Below are 15,873 nucleotides of genomic sequence, written 5' to 3' on the forward strand. Positions count from 1 at the left end.
TAACCGCGAGTTGGGCGGAGACTGAGACGTCAAGTTCGTTGAATGCGTGGTCGAAGCGGATGAACGAAGAAGAGCAGCCGCAGAACGCGAAACGAATTATTTGAACCAGCGTGTGGCTAACGGTGCGAGGGGCGCACCAGCCACTTGCCAGTAAGCGAGCTGCCGTGGCTTGACTACGTTTGCTGAGTCAGCCGTGCCTTACCTAAGCCTGGCGCCGGCTCGCCAGATATAAAAGGGCAGTGCGCGCCCGCCTGGCACCCAGCGCCGGCCTCTCTCCTTTTCCCTCTCGCACAGTCCTGGCTTGTCGACGTGGCGCTCTCCTCCGGCCTCCCATGTGGCGTGACCTAAGATTCTGATCGCTGGAGACCCTCCGGCTCCCAGTATCTGACGAGATCTGCGCTATCCTGAGGTCGAGGTGCTATGACCTGCCGTGGAACACTGAAATCATGATTGATTTGCAGATCCCACTCATCTTTGGCGAGCGGTTCCTATCCTACCTGCGCTTCCACACCGTCAGACTTCGGTCACCATGAGTGTGAGCTTGACCTCCTGGAGCCCCAGTTTTCTGATATCAAAGCTGATCTTAAGTCCCAGTTCCTGAATTCAGTTCTCACATCCATCGGTACAGGGGATGCATCGATCACCCCACCCCCAGCCCACAGAAAAACTTCAGCAGCCCCCATACCTTCTATCACCAACAAAACACCTTCCACCCAGAGTTATAGCTCTGGACTCGGCCAGAAACGAAAAGCTGGGCAAGATGTACCCCACCCTGCCAGCAAGGTCGCTAAGACTGCAAAGCCGGCGTCACAGCTGAGCCTGCAGAATCGACCTTCTCCCCCTCGGCCGTCCACAAAGGTGTCCTTTACTCCAAAACCAACTACCTCCTCGACACCAAAGCCTGTGAACTCTGCGCCCACCAAGCCTCCACCAAAAGGCTCTTTTGCCGATATCATGGCGCAAGCCAAGGCTCTTCAGCAGCAAAAGCCACTCAACGTTGGCATGATAAAACACCAGACGGTTACGAAGGAAAGAATGAGTAAGGCGAAGCGGGAACGTTTGCTGAAAGAAGCAAAGCACCGGGAACTAGAGGTTGGCAGAGGCAAAAAGTCAATCACGCCGGGCGCCTCGCCTAGTGTTCCTAACAGGATGAAATCCCTGTCTCGAAAAACAAGTGCTGAACCAGAATACAAAGGGACTGCACGTCCATCAAGTGCCACTAGCTATGCCGGCACCGCAGGGCTTCCATCGCGGCGTGGTGCCAGTGCGGGCGCGCAGAAAGGCAGCCAAGGAAAACATGCTCGTCGCCGTGTAGTGGACGAGTACCTCGGGACAGATGAAGAAGACGAAGGCGATTACTATGGTGCGGATGACTACGACGATTACTCGGATGCTTCGTCCGACATGGAGGCCGGAATTATGGATATGGAGGACGAAGAGCAAGAAGCCCTTCGCCAAGCCAAAGCCGAAGATGAACGAGAGTTGAGAGCGGAAATGGAGGCCAAGAAAGCCAAGTTGGAACGCAAGAAGAAGCTCGCTGCACTCTCCAAATCGAAACGCTAATCGAATATCGAATTTTATTTCTTTGAACATGTTTTACCTACTTCATCTTATTGCCTTGCATTCTTTTTAGCTTGGTTGGCGCTGTGGTTCCTTCGGCGAAACTGGGTAGATTATGTGCTCTCGCGACAGGGTGCATGGCTGTGCTGCTTGGATGTTCAAGACATTGGAGCACAGCCGCATCAGATAGATACAGTGGGCTGGTCTTTTGATTCCCTTTGTTGAGCGGTCCGTTAATTCTTAACTTTCTTGTGGATATAGCATAGCGTGGGTATTCCCTTGATGTTTGTTCTATTGTTGCATAGCGATATGGATTAAGACAGTTGAATGGTTGTTTCACAACTACTTCACAGATATACTTTAATTGTATTTGAGCCCCGGTTCTTTGTCTCTGCGTCTCAGGAGTTGTGTCACTGTCGTGATGGCGAAACACGCTGTTCATCATGGTTCGCGTCCTGCTGCATTGGCTGTGACATCATCCATGCCTCGGTCTTTTGGAACCTCCATTCAGCTGCAGCAACATCCATCCTCCAATCCATCCACCCCCCCAACAGCTTGTACTATTAATGAGTGAATGAATACATCTTAAAGTCATCATATTTCATAAGAGCATATCGCTACGACACTAGGATTCGAGTTCTCGCCCATGCCTAGTCCTCCAATTCCAAATACTCCTTCTGCGCCCAGCATGTCGGCATCCACGCGAAACCTCCTAGGCAACGTAAGGAGACTCGTCCCTCCAATGCTGGAGAAATTTCATAAAGGTATTACGCATTGCCACCTAAGTATCTAGAGGGAACCGTTCACCATTCTACCAGTCGATGAGCTAGGCTGATGATCTGAACAGGGCAGCTTGGCCGTGTGGCCGTTATTGGGGGAAGTATAGAGTAGGTTCTCCATATATCCGGGAGTTTTTCCTTTTGTATTTCCCTTGATGAGAAAGGAAATTCGACAGTGGCTCGCGTGGTTCCTTTCCCCGGGGAGTGTTTTATATCTGCTCTGTGTTCGTTTATTTGGTGCATATATTTAATACCGGGCATTCCTTCAAAGGAACAGAATGACTTGGGTTTCTTGTCCGTACCAAATCAGGGGGCATCCATGCTATAAACCGGTCTCTGCCCTTTTTTTTTTTTCATACCCCGTTCGATTCATCCCCATGAGGATCCAATTTGATTCCAACGTGGTTATGGTGAAATTGACGAATTCTGGTTTTGATTATCAGTTACACTGGAGCGCCATACTTCTCTGCAATGGCTTCGGCAAAGTTAGGTACGTAACTTAGTCTGCCAGCTATCCTTGGGAGGCACCGCATTGGTCTCGAAGCTCAGAGTGACCTACCTCGCTTTTCATAATGAAGCCTGGAAAAGAAAGCTGACTGGGATATTAGGGTGTGATATGGTAAGAGTCGCGTCCAAATAGAACAAACCTATTACCATTCGCCAGCGTCCAATCCGCTAAACGATTTCCTTCATAGAGCCATGTAATTTGTGAACCATCAGCAGCAACAGTAAGTGATTCCTCTCACGGATATGGGATACACGCCGCTTCAATACCTCCCGTTTCCTCTATCTACCAAAAAAAAAAAAAAAAAAAAAAAAAAAAAGGAAAAGAGGAAGACAAGAATAACACAAACCCTGTAGGTAATCAAATCCTACTCCCCAAACCTTATGGTCCACCCCATCCTACAAAGCTCCAAATCCCTCTCCAATCCCATCCCCGCCCCCGATCCCCGCCACCATGCAGAGCCCATCATCTCCTTCCTTCCACGCGTGCACGTCCTCGTCATCGGTCCCGGTCTCGGCCGTGACCCCATAACGCAAAGCATCGTCGTGGAAGTACTGAGAGAAGCTCGCGCCAAGGCTATCCCCTTGGTCCTCGACGCCGATGCTCTGCTACTCGTGCAGGATCGTCCCGATCTCGTGCACGGGTATGAAGAGTGCATTCTCACGCCGAATGTGGTTGAGTTCCGGCGGTTGACTGAGGCGTTCGGGGTGGATGTTTCGGTGGCAGGAGAAAGGAGGGAGGAAGGTGAGTGTGAGGCGTGTGAGCGGTTGTCGAGGGCGCTGGGTGGGGTGATGATTGTTCAAAAGGGGATTCACGATGTTATTTCGAACGGGGTGACGTCGCTGATTTCGGATGTGCAAGGTGGGAAGAAGAGGAGTGGTGGGCAGGGGGATACCATGACGGGTTCTTTGGGGACCTTTTTGGCCTGGAGGAAGGCGTATCATGAGGGCTTATGGGATGCAGGTGAGGAAGATCGTTCAAAGCAGGGAGAGGCGGAGAGCAGAAGTGACGTCGAAGTTGAATTGCAGGAGGATGGCGGTAAGATGATGAAGAAAATGAGCCGCAAAACTACAATGTTGCTTGCTGCGTGGGCTGGGAGTACCATTACGAGGGAGTGCTCACGAAGAGCATTTCTGGCCAAGGGAAGAAGTATGCAAGCAAGCGATTTAACGGACGAGGTCCACGGCGCCTTTCTGGACTTGATTGGAGAGCCCGAAGGGTCAAAGTTGTGAACAAGTAGCTCTTATCAATCTAATAGATGACATGATGCTGCGGGAATTGTTGTACCATCTATCAGCTGAATATTTCCCCTCGCTGGGAGAAAATTCGACAGTGAGAAGGCAGAGACGTCTTACAGGAGTTGATTTTGAGGACAGGTGGTGTGCTGAACACGAAGACAAAGATGGTCATAGACTCATGGCAAAGCTATATAGTTACGCCCCTTGGTATGGACGCATATATATATAAAATCGAAATAAAATAAGCATTCTCAAAAAGGGTCAAAATACAGAATATGGCCTGTGTAAGCATGTTATATAGTTTCGGTTCTGTTGACCATGTAAATATGCAGGCGAAGGAGGCAAAATACCGAAGATTCCGAACTCTAAAGACGACACAAACGGGGAACAGAATGTAGCGAACCAAACACCAGGGTATCCAAAATCCTTCGTAAAGTGTCGTAGCCGAAAAGAAACAAAATCTAAAGCATATGTATATCCAGGAAAGAAACCAAAAGTCGAAAATTGTAAACACGGGCTGCTCACTCGTCAACCCGTCAAGGTCATTGATTGTGTTAGCAAGTCGTGAAGAGGGCGAAGACATCAATCATTAGATTTGCCGTAAGCACAGTATCCACAAGGCCGATGCATGCAGACGGTACAGCGATTTTCTAGGGCAAGAGTATATGAAAGCCCGCACTGGCACTATATCACAGCGTAAGCTCTATAGACCCAGGACGGTTAGGGGGGAAAAGGAGGGGGTTGTGCGTCTTACACAAGTAACGCATTGTTCTTGATCTTCGCGAGGGTCTACTCGCTGAACGGGGTTAACGACTGGCATGAGCGAGTCGGCTATACTTTGTCTTTGAGTCGAGGAGTCGTATTGACTGAAGGAAGCGGTAGGGCTCATTAGAAGTCTGGAGCTCGTCTCACTCGGCTCTTTGAAATTTTCGGAAACGCAAGATTGAGATGGCTCGCAAGTTCGAAAAGGGTTTACTGCGCGTGTCTGGTCGACATCCCGCGATTGCTGGTCAGACACAGAGGTATCATCGCCAGCTGAAGAGATACCAGCATTCGCAGGGGTATCAGTGCTGGTCACGACTACACCGCTGCCTGATCCCAAGGAGCTCTCAATTTTTCTTCGTCTTACCTCTCCCTTCGTAAAGTGACCTGAAGGCAGAAGCCAATCCTCAATGCTTTGGCCTTTCCGAAAATGCTCCACGTCAATATGGTTAATCCTATCCTTCCACGCATTCGAACCCCTAGGTTCCGATTCTACCAGTTTCCGGCAAAACCCGCACCAAAACCGGCCTTGTCCGTTTCTGCCTATTCTGTTTGTGCGCAAGCATTTCCATATTCTGCATTCGTCGAGGCCGTGATCATTTCGTAAATGGCTTGCGAACTGTCCAGAACGAAAAAACTGGCGAGCACACTCGCGGGTATCTAGAGACTCTTGAACTTCCGGCTCCTGGCAGCGCCAACTTTCAAGCTGGAAGTGTGTCGCATTCTCGTGGCGCTTCCAGTCACTCTTGCTCCCAAACACTTTATCGCAGTTCGTAAATGTACAGCCGTACGGTCGAGTGTGGCGTTTCATGTGCTTGCTACATACATAGATATTAGCGGCCATCTCAACCATTGAACCATGGGAAAAGTAAAATTGAAGCCATACGTCATCTCACATTGAAGCCGGGTGGTGGTCGGGCATTGAGGACATTTGAATCTTTTTTTATCAGAAGATTGAGAGTTGTCAGCAGCCGCGTTGGAAGAATTGGGTTCATTCCCACCGCCAGCTGTGCTTTTAGACATGAGTTGGGTGTAGCTGTTCTGGATCAGCTTGTGGAAAAACTCCCGTTCCCTTTTTCCTGAAGTTGAGAGCAGGTCTAGGAAGGATGGATTGTGCGATTCATCTCCTTTATCACTGGCATTGTTGTTTTGAGGACCTTGGCTATTTTGTCTCCTTGATTTCTCCATCGCCTTTTCCAAGGCTTTGAAAAGGCCCTGAGTTGCTTCAGAAAGGGAGTCAGAGGATGAGGAGCTTTGGCCATCAACATGGGTATCGGTGGAAAATTGAGCACCTGCACCACTTTCTTCAGGCACAAGTGGATTCTCCAACGAAATGGGAGTATCGTCCACAACAGTACTTTGCTCATAGAACGTTGGGGCACGTGATTGGTCCGGCTGTCGAGCCTCTGAGAATGTAGGAGCATGAATAGAAGGAGTACCGAATGCTGGCGCTGTTGCTTGGGAATGCTGGGACTGTGAAGGCCCGGGATTGGCGGAGAGGGCTTGGATAAATAAAGGGCTAGTTGTGGTAGAAGGGGCGCTGACTGTGACGAGGTCGGCGGCGTTAACAAACAATTGGGGAGCGGTATCGCCTGGTTCAGGGTCCTGAGAACCACTATCAGAAAGCACATTCTTTCTGGATTCATACCACTGCTCGGATCTAGCATGTTATAAGCAAAACGTCCAATACAGCAGATTCGGGACAACCCACAGGCGAACCATTTCACCAACATTACAATCTTTATGCACATTTTGCAGGTGGGCGCGGAAATTGTCCAAGCGGAGCCAATCCTTCTGAGATTTGGCGCAGCCCCGTACAAAACATCTGTATATCTTTCCCATTCCACTCTTGTGGACAGCTTTCAAGTGCCTATTCAGATCGTTGGAAGTTGCAAAGCCGTCTTTTCGTTTACAATTCGGAACGTCGCATTTGAATCTCTTTTCATGACGGTCTGTATGTTTCCTACAACAAAAAAAAAGAGATGGGGCGTAGTCTCTCGGGTCAGTTTTACTGTACTCAAGGGAGTTTGATCGCCTTGAAGATGTGAAGGTATACCACTAACTTTAGATCAGACCTAGTTTTCCCAATCCAGTCACAATCAGGAAAGGGGCATTCGTAAGCTTTCCTGGGACGTGTCTTCGCTTTTGGCTGCAGCGGTCGGCCACCCTCCTCTGTTTCTCTCTGAGGGGCAACTGGAGACGCAGGAGCGGGAGTGGGAGTAGGGGAACGGACGATTGGGAGGTAAGTGTCGGGGTAGTTTGTTGACGGTGAGTTCTCGAACTGCTGTTCAACGGGGTACACGCCTGCGACAGATCTGGTGCCGATGCTTCTCGTGGCGTAGCCTGAATCTGAGAAGAGATATGAAGTTATGTAGTCTCCAACATCGGACATATTCTCACTGTCCCTCGAGAGCCTCGGGCGCTTGGAAAAGGGCGGTGGCGTGGAAGGCCTTGCACTGCCAGGCGCAAGGCCAGTGACACTGACTGGATCCCAGGCATCGTATCGGGAAGGCGTGACAGCCGAGATCTGCTGGGTTGTGGAGGAGGCATAAGGTAGAAACTGGGAATTGGCAGCGAGGGGATCGTTGGCCCAAAGGGCGGCGGACGGCTGGAAGCCGGCTGTGAACTCTCCCAAGTTGGCGAGGTCTATATTGGACAAGTTTGGGGAGTAGAAGCCGGAAGTCTGGCCATCATGAAAATAAGACGGCACCATGGGTGCGGTAGAGTTATTCATATATAGATCTTCATCCGAGAGCCCAAGTTGGCCGCCATGGGAGCTGCGTCGCGGGTATTGGGGCTGCTGTGAGCAACGTCGAGGGAGAGAGGAAGCGCATTAGTTAAGAATAGGGGTACAAAACAAATCGGACGAAGAAAAAGACTTTTAAGGATGCTAAAAAGGGGGGGTGGAAGAATAAAATAAAATAAAATAAAATAAAAAAGTAAAAAAAAAAAAAAAAAAAAAAAAAAAGGAAGAAAGAAAGAAAAGAAAAAAAGATTAAACAACATACCAGCCTGCGCGAGTCCTGGGCAGCGGGATCGTTAAGGTTGAATTGGGCCTGCGACTGGGCCATGGTGGACAACCTCCAGCAAGGGCCGCTAGAACGGAGGAGAGGGACGATGCCGTTGTAGAATTTCTTATTTTCTTATTTTGCTTTTTTCCAACCATTCCAGGCTTTGGCGGGGACAGATAGGAAAAGGGTCTAGATCATGGAATAGCGATGTCTCGCAAAGACACAGGGATGGCCGCCAGCCCACATCTTGCGCCGATCAGACCGGGGAGGATGGCCCAGCGAGCAGCCGAGAGGGGCCAGACACTTGTTCTCATGCAAGAGGCAGGCAAGAAGATGCATAAGATGATGGCCGTTCACTAACTCAAGGGTTAGATCACCTAGGAGAAAAGCAAAAAAGAAAAGAAAAGAAAAGAAATTCGCGGATACGCGGATACGCGGCAGGCAAGGATCGGGGATGCTTGAGAGAAGGCTATGCATGTATGGATGTACGAACGTGCAAGTGTGCGTCAAGTATCATGCAGTGACAGTCTGTCTTCTGGAGACTATTTTGGCCGGCTGTTGGGCCAGCAGAGCAGAAGGCAAGCAAACTAGTTAACGGCGCTGGCCGACGGAGCTGGGCGTGGTTTGACGATGCGCGGCCAGCTTGCCTGGCGCGGGGAGACACTCGCGAAGCCCAATCCGGCTGCCTCACGCTCACTGCACCGAAGGTTAAGACAGGGGAAAGGGAAAAAAAAGGAGAGACAGAGAATGACTGAAGTAAAAAGAAGTGTGGAGAGAGAGAGAGAGAGAGAGAGAGAGAAAAGAATGAGAGCGATGAGAGATGGAGGATGGAAGATGGAGATGAGACCAATCAACCCGAAGAAGAGACGCTCTGATGAACGACGTCCGTCGAGCTCACGTGGTTTGATATGTTTCTCAAATACCTTTTTTTTTCTCGAGTGGCTCAACCCGATCTAATATATAAAGTACACTACAGGAGTGAGGAGTCGGGGATAAGATATAGCTTGCGCTTCGCCAGTGATCCGCCCACTAGGCGGATAATCTCTGGCCTTCTGTTCGCCTCATTATCTGGCTTGGCTCTATCCCCGGAGCGCGGGCGCTTTCTCACTGGCCGGGGTTGGGAAAAGGCCACCGATACTGATAGATTTTTCCTGAATTTCCCGAAAGGCAACCGGATCGCCTGTTAGACCCCCGAGAGGAAGAGTCGCGGAAGCAGTATTTCGATCCTCAAACGAAATACCTGACCAACTACGTGAGGAATACACTCTAATCGCATCGTCGTCGCAGTCAGCCTATGGAGCAAGGCTACCGCATAATACAACTCCCAATATCATCAAAGGACATACAATACATTCATCTGCTACTTACATCGACACTGACCTCAAAAATAATACCAACGGGGTTGTGTTATATCGTTGCAGTCCCGGAAAAGCAGCAGAAGATGGGGTAGACGAACAGGTGTTTATGCACTCATGCACCATATCATTTAAAAAGGGGAAAAAAACAAGGCAGGAGAAAAAAGGGAGCCAAAAATCGAAAAAGGCGTGGTAAGATGGCCACTAATATGACATTAATTCATTACGTGGAACCAATGACCGGTTTCCAGAAGGGAAAACAAAAAAAAAGCCAAAACCCATGCATCACGAAAGTCATCACCACGACGCCAGCTAGAATGTCCATATTCTCCGCTTTGGGAAAGGCTTCCCATCAGTGGCCATATTGGCCACCCGGAAATACAAACCCCTGTCCCGACCCCGTCGCTTCCATCGGATACCCCATTCCTGGAGAACTGCTATCACTGTATCCCATCCCCCCCTGTTGTTCGGAGTACTGGATGTGCTCGACCGGGGATGCATATATCTGCCCGCCAGTAAGCCCCATCATCGAGACCGCTGACGCTGATACGTCCAGATTGTACGGCATATCGCCAGAATGCCGTGGCTGGGTGCTAAACGGCGGGTACGTTGCCATTTCCCCACGCCCGTCCTGTCCCTGCATCGTGGGAAGCGCCGTGTAGTCTCCTTGCATCACCGGCAAATTCCCCAAAGAGTACGACTGCCGCATGTGGTGGGCCGGCATCGAATACGGCTGCTGCCCACTCACCCCGTACAGTACGTTGTGCATCTGCAACTGCTGCGAAGAAACAGGAGGCTGCTTCACCGCGAACGCCTCTGGCAAGAGCGCTGCCGTGCCATACATGGCCCTCTGGCGTCCGGCTTTCCCCTTGCTGCGATTCTCTTGCTGGTTGGAGGACGACGTGCGTTGAATCGGCGTGGAGTACCCCTCGATCGGCGTCGTCAGGTTACTCTGCGCTGGAGACGACCCTGCATCTTCGATTGGACTGACCATCGCGCTGGGGAAAGTGGTTGTCTTCTCCACCAATTTCAGCACCGGCAGGGCGATCTGCTCCATATGGTCCGCCATGTGCGCTGCCAGCTTCTTCCAGCTGTTGCATGTCTCGCCACAAAACCGACAGGCTTCCTGGGTTGGTTGCTTCTTAGTCTTGCGGTGGCACCTATCTACTAAAATGTCCTGCAAAGGAATATCCGGATCTGTCATGTTTGGTGGTGCGCCATCATTCTGTCCTCCTCGGGCCCTGACACGGTTCATCCTTGGCTCTGGCATCTTGTGCTCTCGAACAAGATGCTGCACGAAGTTGTTTTTGCGGTAGCATATGTGGGTGCAATCCTCCATGTTGCACTCCCACCATTCGAGATGCCGATGCGTCTCATTTTCATGCCTCACCCAGTCCGCTTTGCGCTTGAACGATTTGGGTTCCGTACACTCGGGAAACGTGCACGTAAACGGCTGCACATCCTCGTGCACGTGTTTCGTCCAATCAGAAGGCTTCTGGAACTCCTTGACCTCGAAACACAAGGAGCATTCGAATCGGGCCGGAAGCTGCTTGGCCGGTGGTGGGGGGATGCCTTTGGATGACACAGCCTCTAAGGTGGCGTTCTCGCCCGCTGCTCCTCCGTTAGCGTCGTCGTTGCCCGCTCCCGTTCCGGAGATTTGGAGCTGAGGATAAGTCGTCTCGGAATCCTTAGGGTTCGTCCTGGGTGGCAGAATCGTAGGGCCGCCGCCCTGAGCAAAGCAGTGCTCGCCGGATTTACAAGCACGTCGTTTTACCGCTTGCGCATGTCTTAGCCTGAGTTCAACAAGCTTTTGATATCGTCGCAGTTGCTCTTGGCCTATGCGGTCCACCAGAGCTGGCTGCAGCTGTGGGAAGAGCCGTTGAACATGATTTTTGAACCCTTCGAGCGTGGGCGCTCTTAACTCCGCATGATCGCCAAAATCAATTTCGTTCGCCGTTGCTTCGTGATCCCCGTCATTTTCGTCTGCATGATTTCTGTTGACGGGTGATTTTTCAGGAGTAAATACCGGAGCTCGGCCTTTGTCATGCAATGGTTAGTATAAGCTACAAAAAAAAAGGTTGGCGTGAGGAGAAAACCGCTCGAAGCGGTCATAAGTTGATGCAACCTACCAGATGGGGGTTTCTGCAGGACCTTTGGCACATCACTTCCGCTGCGGTTACGCCTTATGAGGCTGCTCCACGGCCCGTTGCTCTTGACCGGTTGAACTCCAACAGGTCCACCGACCCCGACAGATGCAATTTGCCTTCCCATCTCTAACAGAGCGCCGCCGGTATGTGATGGGGTCCTCGATCGTCTCGTGAAGCTGGGCTTCCGCTGGGGTGGAACCGAGCTACTAGAACTGCTTTTCCCAGTTTCCACCGATTCCATACTCGGTTGCGTCTGCTGTGCTAACGAGATATGTTTTCGCTTTGAGCTGCTGTGGTGCCGCCTGGGAAGGAGTTTGCTCGCATGTTCCAGGATACTACTTCGACTTATTTTTTCTTTCACACTATCATCGTTGATCCGCATGCTCTCGAAACGAAGACTCTCAACGTCCGCTTCGGTAACGTCGCGTGTGCCCCACGTTGCCCTCCGGGACGCGGCGTCGGTATTGTCGGCCTTTCGCATAAATAAGTACATGGCGGCACTGGAGGTAGGAGGCTGCTCCTTCATATCTCCATACCGCGGGTTCCTTGGAGGATCTTTCCAAGGTCTCGCTCGGATAAATTGACTGGGAAGAGGTTCCTCGTTTGAGATGCTGTCGTTCTCGGTTGGAGCAGAAAATTCGTCCTGTGAATCTATCTGAGGGGTTGGTCCGACGCTGCCGGGTGATTGCCAGGATGAGGTGTCGGCTGTATGGGGATCGCCCACTTCGCTTTCTTCATGGATAAGCGAGGTCTCGGGGACGCGAGAGGCAGGAACATCGAAAGCTTGCTGACTCGGGCCGATTGCGTTACGAGGACTGAGCGGGGAGTCTCCCATGCTCTTCGTTCTGTGTCTCCCGCGGAGCCGCCATTTTTTCTGCTGCTGGAACCCAAACAGACTGTTGTCCTCCACTTCACTGTTGGCTTCGCTCACCGACAGCCAGCGTTCCACATCCGCATTCTTTTCCTCTATTTCCCGCTGGGCGATCACTTCCTTCAAACTTGGAACATACTCATCGGTTCTAGAAGATGGGTCCAAGCCCCCAAGCCCAGTAGAAGGGTTGGGAAGCCAGCTGCCATCAGCAGCCCGCAGAGTCGGGGATGATGGCGAAGACCTAGAGGCCGGGCGACGATCGTTGTCGACGTCGTTGTCGTCGTCGAAGTCGTCGTCATCTTCCCCCTCAGACTCCACCGATGCATTGTCGCCGGGAGCAAGGTGGGACGAAGAGACACTCCTCGTCCTTCTTGATTGATTGAGCGGTGCTTCGTCCCGTGACGGAGAGTCGCCTCGGCTATAGCTCGATATTTTGACGACGGGGCTTGGGGGAAGTTCTGGGTGGTTAGGATTGTTGATTTCGAAGTCATCGCTGCAAGGGGTGGTGGCTAGGGCCGGGAGCCGTAGAGTAGGAAGGTCCCTTTGCTTCTGGTTGGTCAAAGAAGTTGGGGAGATTGCTGTAGTAAGCTGGTCCGGGCTCACTGTAACATCTCCCGGCTGGTGGTTGAAAACCGTAGAAGGGCTAGGGGTGTTGGTTAGCACCGGACTGAGGAGCTGATTCGTGTTCAGCGTTCGATTGACATGCCCGACATGATTTCCATGCTGGGTCGACTTGCCGGGAAGCGAAGGAAGACCAAACACTTCGGGATTGATGTAGAGCTGTTGACAGTCTCCGAAGCCGCTCGGCAGATGAGATCGATCGTCGTCGTCGTGCCAATGGTCCTCCGTTCCTGGCGAGGGATGGCCGCTCACGTCGCTCTGCCCGTTCTCGTGGGTCATGCTCCCGGGGCTCAAGAAGGTAGGCGAAGACAGACCGCTGGCGTGGCCAAAGTGGGAGGAGGCATCGTATGGGCTGGTCCCATCTGTCGGGGACGCATAGGTTTGGTTATCGGTCAAATGATGATGATGATGATGCTGCTGCTGCTGCGTGTTGTGCGTCTGGGGCGCCGATCCGCCAAACAATAGATTATGGGAGTCAATGGGGACCAATTGCTCCTCACTGCTGGCGGGGTGCGAGAGAAAAGGGTCGAAGTGGTCGGGTTTGAAGGCCGTGAACGGTGCGGAGTTGTTCTCCGATCTCTGGAGGGTAGACATTGCTTCGTAGACACGGCGCAGAGCAGGTCCAACCGCAAAGCCCTGCGTATGCGTATGCGTATGTGTATGCGTATGTTTGTGAGAGATAGAGAGCGTGTGTGTGTGTGTTTAGCGATGAGAGAGAGTGTGTATGTGTTTAGCGATGAGAGAGTGGCTTGTCGCGCGTGAGACCGGTCGGAGGTTCACGACATATGCAGGTAGAATCGAGAACTTCGCGAGCCAAAAGCGAAAAAGTTTCAAGGGGGCAAGCTTGGATGTTCAGATCGCCATGCCAATAGCGCCTGCAAGAACAACGATCCTCATGTGAGAGAGTGAGAGAGAGAGAGAGAGAGAGAGAAAAGAAAGCAGGAGAGGTCAGCAAGGACAAAGGTATAATAACACAAGAGGAGCGACGAGGAAGTAAAAAAGCATCGAAGCTGAAGCCGTGGATCAAAAGCAAGCAATCCGGGCGTTGAGAGCCAAGGGGTGGTTTGAGGATGGGAAACGAGAGTAAGTTTGCGGCTGGCGTCCCCGCAGGCTTGTTGGGTGGTGGTGGTGGTGGGGAGCGCGAGCAGGCGGTTGAAATAGCTACCAGAAGGGCGAGGACGGGCTGCGATGGCTGGTGAGAAGAAGAAGGGCACAACGAGAGAGTGACGCGGGGGAAATAAATGACGGAGAGAGGAAGACAGACGATGAGAGAGGATTGATGAAAGATGAGAGAGGATCTGGCGATGTGCAACCGTCAAATACGAATCCGCGCGGGCTGTTTTTCGCCTCGCCTCCGCCGACTAGAACTGAAACGGGCAAGGCGCAGTTTGGATGCGGCTGACTTTAATCGAGAAAGACGGATTTGACGAGATCAGAGATGGATGTTATCGGCAAAGATATATCAGCAGTAGAGGTAGTTTATATCAGTATACTCCGTATATATATATATATATATAGAGAGAGAGAGAGAGAGAGAGATGTGGATGGATGGAGATGGGACGGCCAAGCAGACAGCCACAGCACGTCGTCTTGCCGGCTTTCTCTTCCAACCACCACCACACTCTCTCAGACTCCCGCGCTTGGGATCGAGCTCGCTAGCGTCGCGACGGCCAGCGTGAGGGCGGCCAATCCGATCGCCCACACGCTCGCAGGCCGGATCTGTTGGCTGACGGGGCTTCCTCCCTGCTCGCTGCTCTGGCTTCGTCGCCGAATCACTCGCCTCCCTCCCCAAGGCGGACTGGATAACATCTCTCTCTCACACACACACACACACTCTCTCTCTCTCTTTCTCACACAACGATGGGCTGACGTGGTATACCATCTCGATGCCTGCTGCAGTCCAGTTCATGCAAAGTCCGCCTCGATCAATTCTGGCTGTGGCTGTGCCTCTTCTTCTTCTTTTTTTTTTTTTTTTTTTTTTTTTTTGCTGGCATCCATCCAGGTCAAGTCGCCTATGTCATTCACCTGATAGCAAGCTATTCGGGCTGGTGTGTGTGTGTTAAGGTGAAAGAGTATTGAAAACTAGCGGGCCGGGGCTGATATTGACTAACAAGCGCAAGGGGAGAGAAGCTTCTTTTCTCCCAACGGCTTTTTGGAGCTTTGTTTCAAACCAAAATGCATTTCTCTTTTGTCTCTCCCCCCTTTTGCAGTGCGACATGCAGTTCTATCGACATGTTCAATTGACATCAGAATATCACAGCTACCTAACTGAATGACATTGATTCTTTGGCATTGCCTCAAATGACTACGTTCTTGATTCTTTGATATTGCCTCAATGACTACGTTCTTCTCCCAGGAGGAGACGGTTCTTCGCCTGTGTCCAGTGCATCCATCTCCTTGTACCGAGTCTTCACTTCCCTGATGAACCGGCTCGGCAATTCCTTCGCCGAATTCTCCCCGTTTTCCATGATTGCCTGTGCACTACTCAGGTAAAACATCCACAGATGAGCTGCCATTCTTCTGAACCGGTTGCACAAACTTGACATTTTTGGCACTCATTCCCACGCCCCAGTGCAGCGCTGCTATCCCTACCTACCCCCCATCACTCTTGAAATTCTTAGAGCTACCTTCGGTTGGATTAGCTCGAAATGGTTCACATAGAGATCTAGCTCTCCCATGCTGTCGTCCGACATAGAGATCCCGCGCATTCCAAGAAATACGTGACCAAATGCCGCACAGTCCGCCTTTTCCTGCGCCTCACGCATTCACTGCCTTTCGATGTTTTGGAAGTGGCCCCCAGAAATCCGTCAGAGCTGTGCGAGTGCGCTCCGCGAGCGACGGGATCCGCTCCATGCACCACACCTCCCATTTTCCTGGGTTGTTATACCGGCTCGGGAGCTTAAACTTATGCTCCTTTCACCGGTCTTCGGCTTGCTAGGATGGCCTCATCGACTCTCCGTTCCGTCAACACTGGCGTGAGTGCGTAGAGGAGATCACGTTCCATGTCGGTAAGTCTCGAGGGTA

At 51.5% G+C, this 15,873-nt stretch overlaps 4 protein-coding genes across 4 annotated transcripts; 2 read left to right on the forward strand and 2 right to left on the reverse strand.

Moving 5' to 3' along the window:
* Positions 1 to 275: 275 nt before the first annotated feature.
* Positions 276 to 2,120, forward strand: CIMG_02221 (uncharacterized protein). Its single transcript, XM_001248449.2, has 2 exons — positions 276 to 535; positions 595 to 2,120. Exons 1-2 carry the CDS (start codon positions 530 to 532, stop codon positions 1,561 to 1,563), a joined length of 975 nt encoding a protein of 324 aa, XP_001248450.1. The 5' UTR covers positions 276 to 529; the 3' UTR covers positions 1,564 to 2,120.
* An 86-nt stretch (positions 2,121 to 2,206) lies between these two features.
* On the forward strand, positions 2,207 to 4,076 carry CIMG_02220 (YjeF family domain-containing protein; the record flags this gene model as incomplete). The annotated part of the gene is made up of 6 exons (XM_001248448.2): positions 2,207 to 2,324; positions 2,408 to 2,447; positions 2,783 to 2,829; positions 2,948 to 2,958; positions 3,035 to 3,067; positions 3,201 to 4,076. 6 exons carry the CDS (start codon positions 2,207 to 2,209, stop codon positions 4,074 to 4,076), a joined length of 1,125 nt encoding a protein of 374 aa, XP_001248449.2.
* Positions 3,335 to 7,715, reverse strand: CIMG_02219 (uncharacterized protein). The gene is made up of 6 exons (XM_001248447.2): positions 6,908 to 7,715; positions 6,556 to 6,807; positions 6,137 to 6,494; positions 5,731 to 6,059; positions 4,837 to 5,662; positions 3,335 to 4,766 (listed from the first exon to the last, which is right to left on the reverse strand). The coding sequence occupies exons 1-6, from the start codon at positions 7,576 to 7,578 to the stop codon at positions 4,665 to 4,667; spliced, it is 2,538 nt and encodes an 845-aa protein (XP_001248448.1). The 5' UTR covers positions 7,579 to 7,715; the 3' UTR covers positions 3,335 to 4,664.
* A 1,469-nt stretch (positions 7,716 to 9,184) lies between these two features.
* CIMG_02218 (uncharacterized protein) lies at positions 9,185 to 13,507 on the reverse strand. The gene is made up of 2 exons (XM_001248446.2): positions 11,340 to 13,507; positions 9,185 to 11,247 (listed from the first exon to the last, which is right to left on the reverse strand). The coding sequence occupies exons 1-2, from the start codon at positions 13,441 to 13,443 to the stop codon at positions 9,563 to 9,565; spliced, it is 3,789 nt and encodes a 1,262-aa protein (XP_001248447.1). The 5' UTR covers positions 13,444 to 13,507; the 3' UTR covers positions 9,185 to 9,562.
* Between the last annotated feature and the right edge of the window lie 2,366 nt (positions 13,508 to 15,873).

Source organism: Coccidioides immitis (assembly GCF_000149335.2).
Source record: "Coccidioides immitis RS genomic scaffold supercont3.1, whole genome shotgun sequence".
Classification (NCBI taxonomy): Eukaryota; Fungi; Ascomycota; class Eurotiomycetes; order Onygenales; family Onygenaceae; genus Coccidioides; species Coccidioides immitis.

Coding starts and splice junctions, on each gene's coding strand:
- CIMG_02219 (XM_001248447.2), bottom strand. CDS start 7,578: ATGAATAACTCTACCGCACCCATGGTGCCGTCTTATTTTCATGATGGC. Junction 6,495..6,555: donor GTTGGTGAAATGGTTCGCCT/GTGGGTTGTCCC, acceptor AGATCCGAGCAG/TGGTATGAATCCAGAAAGAA. Junction 6,060..6,136: donor GCCTGAAGAAAGTGGTGCAG/GTGCTCAATTTT, acceptor GAAGCAACTCAG/GGCCTTTTCAAAGCCTTGGA.
- CIMG_02218 (XM_001248446.2), bottom strand. CDS start 13,443: ATGTCTACCCTCCAGAGATCGGAGAACAACTCCGCACCGTTCACGGCC. Junction 11,248..11,339: donor CCTGCAGAAACCCCCATCTG/GTAGGTTGCATC, acceptor TGCATGACAAAG/GCCGAGCTCCGGTATTTACT.